Genomic DNA, 12,548 nt, shown 5'->3' with positions numbered 1-12,548 from the left:
TCAGATGCACAACACCTCAAGGCGACATAGTAGAAGAAGGATCGTTCTTGGAAATACAAAACCCGCCGAAATCAGCTGATATTGTGTTTGTAGTGGAAGCGCAGTACTGTAATAAGAATATACGGAAGTCGAAGAATATCGATCTTTTCATAGATACATTTGATAGTAAACTACAGGAAAACGGCTTGTCGGATAATCGGTAAGAAATTAAATGTGCCCTTAAATTGATAATATGTTTCAGTGATTAAGGATAAATACTAAATAGTTACAAATAACAAATTATTTACATGCTGATTATTATAGTAAGATCTCTTGATTCTTCCAAGTTCTATAAGGTACAGAAATCAAATGTGTTTCTTTTACTCTTTCATTCTAGTACTATTTTAATACTACTTTTTTGTTGTGGATTATGACCTACACTTTAAGGAGGACCATTTTCTTAGAATGAGACTAATTAATGGAAATATTGTCTGAAATTCATTTCTAAATAATTAATATTATAATAACTTTTCTCATATTTGTTTTCAGATACGCAGTTGTAGTATACGGTGGTAGCGGACTGTACCGCCGACCTAGAGCGCTCTACCATAATAACAAACTATTCACCAATACTGTGGATATTCCGAGACACTTCGATACTTTTACTATTGGTAAGAATTGGATAAATAATTGTAATAACAGTGTTGATTTAAGATAAGTTATGATTCTAAAGATTATTCTATATCCAGTTATACCTTGCAATAAAGACCTTTGAAAAGTGACATTGAGATTTGCGCGAAGGCCTAATTTTTTGGATGTGTAGTTTAACTTGAAGTTTGTGAAGTCATCACCCTTGTCCCGCGGCCATCTTGAAAAAATAGTTTCATATTCTATCTCCTAAATTACAGAAAATGTTTCAAGATATCCGTTAAGCAAATTGTCTACAACATTGTTTCAAATACTGTTTACCGTAAATTTAAGAAACGCACGCTAAAGCCTAAATTTTTGTATATTTCAATGGACTAAAGAGCCAGTCTCATGACAGGTATTGTTCTAAAAATGTCTATCGTATCTGTAACTTTTTTATACCAGCCATCCTCAAACCATTTCTAACGTTGAACGCATTGAGATAATATTACTACGTATGGAGGAGACACCACGAACAAAATCTGTGCGCCATTTTTTTGCTCTAAGTTTTAAAATTTATTATCTAGTTAGGTACTTATCGGTAAAAGTTATTCCTTTGCACTTTCCCGTATTATTTGTATTATTTGTGCAATATCGTAACACACACGAAGGCATATTTGATGCGTTTCACTTTAAAACAAATAAAAAATGAGCGTGCAGTTACGCCATATGGCGTATGTTGAGCGGAACATAAGTGATGTAGGCGGTGTCGTCTCCATAATATGTATATCTCAATGGTTGAACGTTCCATTTTCAAATCCCCATCCCATTCACAGAGAAGAGCGAGTCAGTGCGGTCCAACCGCTCGGTGCGTGCGGACGTGTTCGCCGCGCTGCGGTTCGCGAGCGCGCTACCGTTTAGAGCCGCTGCACCACGTGCGCTGTTTCTGTTGCCGTGTACTAAGTGTGATTCTAGTAAGAGTGAGGTGAGTAGTAATAAATCCTTCGTGAAACTCTGATTTTAGAGTTAGGATAATAACTTTGCATATGAAAAATGTAATTATATTCAGAAGTACACAAAAAATATTTGAGTATGTTGTAACATTATCTATAGGATTAATTGTTTCATTGACTTGTAAGCACAATGTTATTTATCTAGGGCTTTTTTGCGTAGAGGAGCATCAGTATTCTTGGTTTTTATGTACATAATTATAAAAACTTTTTCCAGCTGGATTATTCCACAATATACCATTATCTGATGGAAAATTCCATCACATTACACATACTGATGGACGATGACTTCAGTCTGTCTAAGAAGAGAGTTGCAAAATACCTGTTTGGTAAGTGTCCTTCTATTAGCTCAAAAACTAAAACAACAAAAAAAATCACTCTAATATAACATAGGGAAATTATATAGAACCTACACCATATATGTATCTATATGAATATTGAAAAGGTAATTGCTATTATATGCACACTGATTTGCAAAATATATTTGTACTTAAACTATTAAAACTATGTTAGATTCTAACGGTCGTTACATAAGAATGACTATCTTGTCTATGGAAGTTTTATTTATTTAACACTTTATTGTGCAATAAACCAGTTACATAAAATAACAGTTTACAATAAACAAAAGCACAAAGGGCGGCCTTATCACTATGCAGTGATTTTAATGTTAAAACCTATCCAATCAACAAATACTTTTATGCAGATTACTTGCTATCTCTTTTAATATCAACTTACATTTGAATATCAACCGTTATACCTACAATTCAAATGAAATCTAAGCATATAATATGTTTTATTTCCAGGTGTGGATAGCACATTAGCATACACGAACAAAGATTACGAAAGGTTGGTGGGAGATCCGGGATTAAGGAAGCAAGTCAAACTGCCTAAAGACAAGCTTGGTCTTTGTACTTCGCTGGCTTTGGAGACAAACGGTTTGTTGATTTATAATATGTATATTCTGTATTATTATTGTGGTATTTATATTTAAATTTAAGATAAATATTTGGAACGAAGTTTCTTATCGTGCGTTGCGAAAGGGAGCAGTTGTAACCACACTGTATTTTTGTATGTAACCGACTCTTTTGGAATTTATTTCGACTCACATAACACGAATTCAAATTTTATTTGCCCCTTTACCTTTGACAATCATAATAAGATTTGACAAAAACATAATTTCTCTTAAACTAGCTTCTCCTTCTTCCATTATATTACAACCTATATGGTATTAAGTGGATAAATTCAAAATTCATGTCACACTCACAAAAAAAAAGACGTTTGTCACTCGGGGACTGCCGCGGTAAAGCTATTGCATGCTATGCCTTCAAGCCACACCGCCCGTCCCCGTGGGGAGCGTGAGGTTTTTTCATTATGCAATTTCTGGATTCGGTCCCCGCGCTCAAGGCCCGCGATAGAAGATATGCAATAGCTTAAAATTCAAATTTGGAACAGGCACGATCTGGGCGGGCTCCAAGCTATCGGGCGAGCGGGGTGCAGCGCGGCGGTTCGCGACAGTCGTCGGCGGGCGGGCGGCGCGCGCGGCCGTGCCCTGTGCGGCGCCGCGCTGCGAGTGTCGCGCGGCGAGGTTACATTGCCGACCGTGTTCTTCGGCGCATGACCCGGTTAGTATTATTGTTTCAATTTTTATATATTATGTCGCTGTGAAAATTGTATAGGCTGAATTTATGTTTTTGGTTTTATGGCATTCAAATGCTTTATAAATATAAATTTATAAAGAATAGAAAAAAATCGATCACGAGTGTCCCTCCAGACACATAAAACTGAAAGAATAGAATAAATTCGATCACTCTGGCGGGTCACGAGTGGCTGAGTTGGTCAGGCATCCGCCCCGGAATGGCGCGAAAGGATGCGGGTTCGAGTCCCGCCTCGTGATCGAATTTTTTCTATTCTTTATAAATTTATATTGTATAGGCTGTTATATTGTAATATATTGTTGTACGGTCTTCGTACATAACGTTGCGCGCTGTCAGCGTTTTACGCAGACACGCGGAATTTTAATACATATTTCATCAGTTCGCGTTCGATAACCATAGAAGTCGCGCGTACTATTAACCATACAATATTATAGAGTTAAGGCAATAAAGGCAATTATTGTACTTAATTCTTTTATTTACTCTGTACGGGCCCTACAACCCCATACAATTGTGATCCTTAACATTTACTCACAATTTAACGCCTTCTTTTTATTTAGGTCTGTGGAAGTGGTGAACCTATTAAATAAAAATAAATCTAAAGCCATGAAACGTCCAAAGGTTTAGGATTATTCCTTGTTGGCCATAAGTTTGTGACTTGTGCCATATATTATAGCAATTTAAAAAATATCGCAATTATGCCAAGAAATTACTTCCAAAACATCCGTCAAGTGCAGCTTACGAGTTGACGGATTCTTAATTATTGTTTTAAAGTAACACAACTTTAATGTTAATAGGCCTTTTCATTTTTAATCAAAGTGTTTTCTTATCTATTTCAGTTGGAGCTTTCATTCTGGAATTCGGACGACATCGATGAGCTCATAGACTTGGCGATGGATCCACCAAATTTACCAAACTTTTAGTCTTTAAGAAAGATCTTATTGGGGAATAATAATCTTCATATAAATAATAACAGCGTAGCTAAAGACAATATATTTTACAATGTGTTTGGATTAAAAAATGTCAATTACTAAACATAATATAAGTAATAAATAAATGTTTATAAAAAAATGTGATAAAGTTATGGTAGCCCTTTAGACCTATAAGTTATAACTATGCTGTTCTTAAATTGATTAGTTAATGTGACTAATTATAAGAGAATTATTATTATTAATATTGTAACGAGTGTATATTGCCGACTTAATTTAGTGTGTGTTTGCAATAAATTATTTTTACGTAGTAAATCGTTGTTTTATTTTCACTGTGTGTATGTCCTCCTAAAACCTTTATGAATTATCCTTATATAGAATGTAAAATAAGGCAATTGGTCCATCTATCTAGTTAATATGTCATGCCTTCTTTATATATAGCAATTAGCAGATACATTTCACATAATATTATCATAAATATTTTCCTGCTTATTAAATGAAATATGGTTAAATTAAAAATCCGTTCAAGTCCTATTCCACCTTGCATCAATGCAATATTATTTTATACAGTAAATGAGTAAAAGATACGCAAAAGCAATTCCTGATGTCAACATACAAAATGTGCAGACATCAGGAAATATTATCCCACCAAAAACATTTTCATATAAAATATTATCAAGGCCCGACTGTAGGGCTTGATACTCGGAAATATATCCTAGCGCGAACTCGAAAAGTATCGTCGAGGCATTTGTATGGGAATTCGAAAAGCGCCCCTGACGTGCGTAAAAGGAACTAATTTTTTTACGTAATACCGTAGTATATTATTATTAGTCTGTGGTAATACATTCGTTCCTTCAACGCAGATTATTATTTATAATAGCTTGTAGATATATTTTTCTATCTTTTATTATCCTATCAGTCGTTGTTGAAATCTATTCGTAACATCAATGCAATATGTAATAGAAAACATCACTCAGTATGATCATATTTTTTATAAAGTACCATTGTCTTGCATAAATTCCCAAGAAGATGAAAGTTTGCATTATCTCAAGACTAATCTAATATTACAAAGCTGAAGTTATTGTTTGTTTGGTTTATTGAACACGCTTTAATCAGGGACTACTGGTTCTAACTGTAAAATTATTTCACTTTCATAGTCATGTAACTTTTACAAGTGTTGTGGACAGTAGGAATTATCGTTTAAAACTACCAACATATCCTCAATATTTCCAAATACATAGTTAAATAGAAAATAATTTGTGGAAATAAATAAAAAAAACCATAATATGGAATCAGTCTTTAATAAAATAATAATGTTTGGTCTACAATCATTTTACTTAAATTAAATAATCACATTTATAGGAAGCTGACTAAACAGTTTTAATATCACTGTTGAAGAACAATTACTACCTCTATGCAAAATCAACTAACAAAAAAAAAACAAAACTTGAATATAAAATTATTATGTAATTGTAAGTAAATCCTTATACTTTTAACAATATAAGAAATAATTAAATATCCATGTACCATGAATATGTAACAATCGCTTTTTTAAACCTATTGATAAACATTTTATATAATATAACTTGTTCATTTTATAGCTTTACCACAAAAAATTGAGTATCATCTTCTATCATAAATGTACATAAGAAAATAACATAAATATTTCAGTCAACAATAAACACAACTTTAAAACTACAATATTATGATTTTCAACTATTTATGCATTCTATATGCCATAACAACACTGGCCAAAAGCAATAACACCGCTGAAGTCTTATACAACAGACTGTACAAGACTTTATTTTGCCCTCCAACGGAATTAACGATCAAATTATTCATTAAGAAAACTTGATTACTCTCTTCAATAAATGCTTGTTGTTCTTCATCAGTCATGTGATCAGCTATTTGGTTCATGGCCGCTCGGAAGTCATCTTTCAACTGGGCTATATCAATTCCTGTGAAGTCGGTAACTTTGTCTGTATATGTGTCTGATGGAGCAGTTTCTGAAATAAAAAATATTGTATATATCTTAATCTTAATACTATTATAAAGGCGAAAGTTTGTAAGTATGGATGTATGGATGTTTGTTACTCTTTCACATAAAAACTACTGAACCGATTACAATGAAATTTAGCACACATATAGAGGGTAACTTGGATTAACACATAGGATAGTTTTTATCCCGGAAATCCCACGGGAAGGGGAACTATGCTATGCTATATTTTCCTTTGAAAACGCGGGCGGAAATCTAGTATTTAATATTTTCTTCTTGAAGACCGCCTCCTTGGTACAGTGGTTGACGCGTGAGCGTAGTACCGAGGGGTCCTGGCTTTGATTCCCGGAGGAGACGAAGAGAAAAAAATGTCTTATTCTGGTAGGACACAGAAGGCTGATCACTTACTTGTCCCTAAAGAAAATCGATCAGTGAAACAGATGTATAATGCATCTGCCCCTTACCCCACTAAGGGGACACGGGACTTCACAAAAATAATGTTCTTCAGATGTTACAATGTATGATATTGTTGTCCATATTCATTATTATTTTTCTACACCCTGGAAAACATTTGTTTTTAGATGGTCTAAGATACTTTGAAATCTGAAGAACCAAGTCTAATAAATTGAATAAATAGCACATCTAGTTTTAAGCAATTGATGGTAATCTTTAAATATAAAAATGAATCGCAAAATGTGTTGGTAAGCGCATAACTCGAGAACGGCTGAACCGATTTCGATAATTCTTTTTTTATTATATTCCTTGAAGTACGAGAATGGTTCTTATGTAGAGAAAACGTAAATACGTACCACGGGCGAAGCCGGGGCGGACCGCTAGTAGTCTATAAAACTATGAGATTTAGAGGGCAAAGAAAACTTAAATATTCTCAAACTTACTATCCCCAAACATCTTCCTCTTTTTAGATAAAATCTGGCCACCACTAAGCAAGCCAAGATACAGATGATAAACATATGCCATTAACAACTGGGGATTTTCTTTCTCCAGGCTTTGCAAATGTTCTAAATAATTTTCCAGAGCAGCTGATTTTGGTAATCTGTTCCACTCATTGCCCAGGTAATGAGTTAGGTCTTCTTCAAAAGCATGTTTTCTGAAAACATTGAATTTTTTATTGCTGTGATATACAATAGCAAACTTTATGCCTAAAGAAAGAGGACATTGGAGTGAAAATAAAGATCTTATAAAAAAATACAATTCTAAATTGATTTGCAAAATCTTTTCAAGTGATACATAATTGATAATACATATAAGTATAATAACTAAAATGTAAAGGCATGAACAAACCTATATAAAATTTTGTTCACAAATAATTTGTCAAAATCAGGCATGTTCAACCTCTTCTTAGCGTCCTCCAAGTAGGCGAAAATGTGATAAAAAACAAACAATCCTCCACCCCATACTTTTTCATCTCTCAATGCTGGAAAGTTGAAACGTAATTTCATTTAACCAAGCGTTATATCAAGTTCTATTATATAATATATAATGTAGATATAATGACGAAGTTCAAACAATGTTATAATAGAATTGAATTTTAATGAAAATAAAACTACATAGATAATTTTTTTACTCACAAATAGCAAATTTCGCATTTACGAGTGCATCGCTCACTGAATGTATTTTCCGAGTAGCCTTTCTCATGCGGGTGGTGAAGAGTTCACCATTAACTTGTGCCATTTTAAGAGAAAGTAAATTAAACTATGTATTAGGCGTATCTCAAATCTCAATTATCTTTTTTTCGGATTTCTCTAAAATGAAATCTGAAATCAGTAAAAAAAACAAAGAAGTGTCAACTGTCAACATCAAATTGTAAATCTGTCAAATCATTCTAAATGCCAGGCGTGCGTAGACAGCTGTCTACGCGGGCGCGGGCGCGATTTTTAAAGATTTGATTTTTATATACGCACGAATATGCATACATTGTATGATCTATGATGCAAAATCACAAGTGAGAAGTGAAGTGTAGGAAAAATAATTAATATAATATTATTTTTCCTACACTTCATCAGATAAAATCTAAGCGTTGCGACGTGGTTGCGATATGGTTGCGACGACCGGGGTTGACCTGTGGGATTGACAGTTTTCAGTTTTTAAGCTCTATGAGCTTTGCTTCTTTTTATGTAACTAGTGGTCCGCCCTGACTTCGCCCGTGGTACAATGTACTTGTAACATGTTTTCGTTTTCTCTCCTCAAGAACCATCCTATTATAATAAAAAAGCATTAACTAAATCAGTTCGGCCGTTCTCGAGTTATGCGCTTAGGTACCAACACAAATTGCGATTCATTTTTAGGATTCCGTGCCCAAAGGGTAAAACGGGACCCTATTACTGAGACTTCGTTATCTGTCTGTCTGTCTCCAAGTTATATCCCATAAACCGTGATAGCTAGAAAGCTGAAATTTCCACAAATGATGTATTTCCATTGCCTCTAACAACAAATACTAAAAATTAAAAAAAGTAAAATATTAAGGGGGTATCCCCATAGTACGGAATCCTTCGTGCGCGAGTCCGACTCGCACTTGGCCGGTTATTATATGTGCTTGACAACAGCTAACATCTATTCCTGTGGGCTGTGATTCAATAATTTATCTTTATAACTATTTTTATCTTTCGATTTTTATCAATTATTATCCGATTTTCCATAAGTATTGAATTGATATCGAATAATTTAATCTTCAGAGTGCGCAATTTAAATAAAGATATATTTTTATTACCTACTTATTAGCTCTACGTTTGTTTGATTAGAGCAAACTTATTCTTTTGCATTTATTTTTATAATACATATTTTGTGTTTCCCTTGGACTTTAACTTATCGAGGTTCTACTGTAATTGATTAATTTTAAATTTTAAAATGGGAGATACAACTAAAATTAAGGTAAATAAACATTGATATAGTGAATAAGAAAATACATATTATATTAAACATCTATTGATTTTTTCAGTCATTTTAATTGATTTATAGATAAAATTTTATTTCCATATTATTAAATAAATATAAATGCTCATCGGTAGTGTTCACTTCAATAGGTACGTAAAATTATGTGTAAATTTATTTTAGATTGGTATCATCGGAGGTTCCGGTTTCGATGACCCAAGCTTGTTCGAGAACCCTGTAGAACGCGCTGTAACAACTCCGTTCGGAAACCCATCTGATGTTCTGCTTGAAGGTTTTATTAAGGGCGTGCCGTGTGTGATACTCGCACGTCATGGCAGGAAACATCAGTATCAACCCAGGTGATTTTTTTTTTAAATTAGTACGTACGCCACTTACGTCCCTTCTCTGCATGTTCGCGATAATCTCAAAAAGTGCATCGATTTTCATTCTGTACCTATTCAACAATGACATGATACCTCTCTGCATGTTCGCGATAATCTCAAAAACTACTGCACAGATATACATTCTGTGTTCAATGGCGTGGTTCTCGAAGGTTTAAATTTTCATTATAAGTAATTTAAAAACTCACACAGACGGGTATTATACAACGTTCTCTTTAAATCTTACTTCTATACGCATAGAATAAAACGGTGGAAAACGCTATCACTTTTCACTAATTTATTTCCCTCTCAACATTTATTATTTCTTTATTTATAAAGTTTAGGTACCCTTTATTTACGACTTATGTATTTAATTCTTAACAATACTCATAGCAACTATAACGTTTCCTATACAGTGACGTCAATTACCGTGCGAATATATGGGCACTAAAGGAAGTGGGGTGCACGCATGTTCTAGCCGCTACGGCCACGGGCAGCCTTGATGAGAAATACGAACCGGGCAGTCTGGTTATTATCGACGATTTTATTGATAGGTAAGATAGTCAACTTTTTTGTTAAAATTTTATTTTTTTGTTGTCCCGGAATTTTGCGTAATGTCCATGAAATGATCAGCTTGGATCTGGCAACCTTCATGTACTTACAGAATGCGAATCCATTTTCCGTAAATACATAATTATTAACTACATTATAGATTTAGGGTGCTTTTCCACTAGAGATGTGCTACGCTACGTCGCGTTGCTGTGGATGCGTTTGATATCGACCAAACACATTCGTTGATACATATACAACTTAGCAGTGGTGGAAACGGTCACATAGTTACATAGCATAGCTATTGCCTTTTCGCAGCATGGCTGTATAGCACATCTCTGGTGGAAATGCACCCCTAACAGAATATGAAAGAAGCAAGAAAATATACAAATAAATCAAACGAATATTTTACAGAACATGGGGTCGTAATTGCACGTTCTACGACCGCACTGAAGGGGGTCCAAAAGGCGTCTGTCACTTGCCGATGTTTCCCGCGTTTTGTGCGTCGGCTCGTGACGCGCTGTCAAGTGCCGCAAAAGCAAGAGGTTATGCTTGCCATCATAGTGGTACTGTTGTTACTATACAGGGGCCTAGGTGAGATTAATAAAATTAGGAATAATAAATATTTCGATGTAAAAGTTCAGTTCAGCAATTCAGTTACGCCAACCTTGTAATGGATGTGTTGCCATTAACTACTTATAAAAGTCGTGTCAGAGACACATTAAAAGTTTAATAAAAAATATTATTATAATAATATGAACTTGATTGTATTTTTTAGGTATTCCAGTCGAGCAGAAAGCTTAATGCATCGCCAGTGGGGCGGTCATCTTGTTAATATGACTACAGTACCAGAGGTGAGATAAATAAGTAAAAGGTTGTGTCAAAATACGACACCACCAGTATTGCCAACTAAAATTAAGATGGATCTTGTATGGATGGATCTTAATTTTAGATGACCTTGGGCCTTAGACAAAGTAACAATTACAAAACGATAACGAAGTTAGAAATCGCAAAAATGTATGGGATTGACATTAGATAGACCACGTGATCTAACGCGGCGTATGTCAATCCCATACATTTTTGCGATTTCTAACTTCGTTATCGTTTTGTAATTGTTACTTTGTCTACTGGGCCTTCTCCTGTGTTTTGTCTAAAAAAATACATTAAATTATTATTTTACTGTACCTATCTTTACTAGCTAAAAGCTAGGTCGTAGGTTCGATTCCCACCCAGGGCAAATATTTGTTTGATGAACGTTGATGTTTGCTCTGTGTCTGGGAGTTAATAATCTATATAAGTATTTATTTAAAATTATTATGTATGTTTATCAGCCATCTGGTATTCATAACACAAGCGAAAGCTTAAGTATGGAATCAGATCGTGGCGTGTCTGAAAATTGTCCTGAAATATTTATTTATTTTAGGTGGTTTTAGCGAAGGAAGCAGGGCTGAGCTATGCAGCCTTAGCCCTTGTCACTGATTACGATTGTTGTAGAGAAAATGAAAAATCGGTAATTTTATCTTTTAAAACTTTTGTGTAATTTATTTTTTTGTTTGTGATGGTAAATAATAATAATTGAACAATAATCAAAAGCTCTTTATCAGAACCTTAAAAGCCTTAAAATAAACTTGTGACGCTTATAATTTTTTTTAATCAATTTATTTTTTCAGGTATGTGTAAACGATGTTCTTGGAGCATTTGCGAAAAATGTGAAAAAGGCATCCGATGTTATCGTCGACTCTGTTCAGATTTTGGCTGCTAAAAATGATCATGCCTATTTGGAAGCTCATAATGTGTTTATTTTTTTATTTTTATGCTTTTTTGTTTCTGCATTTATTTTATTACATAGCAACCCTCACTTACAATCCTTTCCGGATAATACCTAGGTACTTAATATACTCTGCTTATGTATATCAAGATATTATCTCATAGAATTTCCTTTAGTGATACCGTGATAACAATGAAAACGAGTGTTTGATTTTATGTTTTACTATTATTATTATTTTCAGGAACTGGTTTCATCCAACATCATGCTAAAGGAATAATCGAAGCATTTCATTATTATATAAGTGAATCTTATATACTTTTATTATATTTAAATTTTGTAAAGAAATAAAACAATACATTTTGCATGTAATTATTTATTTAAAATCCACATATTATAGAGTAAGATCCCAGAGCCGTAAGACACAACGTATACGGCAGTTTTCCAACTACAGAGCATAATGCGACTCAGTGGCGCACAAAGCCGAATTATGCTGATGCTTAATTGGAACGTGAAACGCACCAGCAGGTTGCGGACTGCGGTTCAGTGTTGAAAAGAAAAATTCATAGGGTTAGCAATAACCTCATTAATGTGTAAATAAAGTGGTATATACATAATAGTTGGTTGAAAAATATTTACGGTTATTTTAAGTAATTTGGATTTTGATTATTTCATTAACATTTTTTCAATGTTTGTACCTTCATCCATACTTATATTTATTTTTTTAACACAATTTTGAAAATAACTACAATGAAACGAAAGCTTTAAATTT

General features: G+C 33.9%; 3 protein-coding genes across 3 annotated transcripts in view; 2 read left to right on the top strand and 1 right to left on the bottom strand.

The window, feature by feature from the left end:
- The window catches only part of Apoltp (Apolipoprotein lipid transfer particle), a 56,681-nt gene extending 52,405 nt beyond the window's left edge, over positions 1–4,276 (top strand). The window contains exons 63-69 of the mRNA XM_089709263.1: positions 5–199; positions 529–650; positions 1,443–1,591; positions 1,834–1,945; positions 2,420–2,551; positions 3,069–3,238; positions 4,108–4,276. Coding sequence (XP_089565389.1) covers positions 5–199; positions 529–650; positions 1,443–1,591; positions 1,834–1,945; positions 2,420–2,551; positions 3,069–3,238; positions 4,108–4,191 — 964 coding nt within the window. The 3' untranslated portion in view covers positions 4,192–4,276. The remainder of the gene's footprint in view (positions 1–4; positions 200–528; positions 651–1,442; positions 1,592–1,833; positions 1,946–2,419; positions 2,552–3,068; positions 3,239–4,107) is intronic.
- Positions 4,277–5,482: 1,206 nt separating this feature from the next.
- Ho (Heme oxygenase) lies at positions 5,483–8,018 on the bottom strand. Its single transcript, XM_089709447.1, has 4 exons — positions 7,783–8,018; positions 7,496–7,628; positions 7,090–7,301; positions 5,483–6,203 (listed from the first exon to the last, which is right to left on the bottom strand). Exons 1-4 carry the CDS (start codon positions 7,883–7,885, stop codon positions 5,914–5,916), a joined length of 738 nt encoding a protein of 245 aa, XP_089565573.1. The 5' UTR covers positions 7,886–8,018; the 3' UTR covers positions 5,483–5,913.
- Positions 8,019–9,033: 1,015 nt separating this feature from the next.
- LOC149478397 (S-methyl-5'-thioadenosine phosphorylase-like) lies at positions 9,034–12,148 on the top strand. The gene is made up of 8 exons (XM_089709402.1): positions 9,034–9,082; positions 9,266–9,441; positions 9,879–10,016; positions 10,426–10,605; positions 10,790–10,865; positions 11,435–11,521; positions 11,682–11,804; positions 12,021–12,148. Exons 1-8 carry the CDS (start codon positions 9,059–9,061, stop codon positions 12,054–12,056), a joined length of 840 nt encoding a protein of 279 aa, XP_089565528.1. The 5' UTR covers positions 9,034–9,058; the 3' UTR covers positions 12,057–12,148.
- The last annotated feature ends 400 nt before the right edge of the window (positions 12,149–12,548 follow it).

The sequence above is a fragment of the Colias philodice genome, chromosome 22 (genome assembly GCF_061535455.1).
Source record: "Colias philodice isolate Cphi_HAF_F1 chromosome 22, ilColPhil1 Martin Lab GWU primary, whole genome shotgun sequence".
Lineage (NCBI taxonomy): Eukaryota > Metazoa > Arthropoda > Insecta > Lepidoptera > Pieridae > Colias > Colias philodice.
This window is presented reverse-complemented; position numbering and strand designations above follow the sequence as displayed.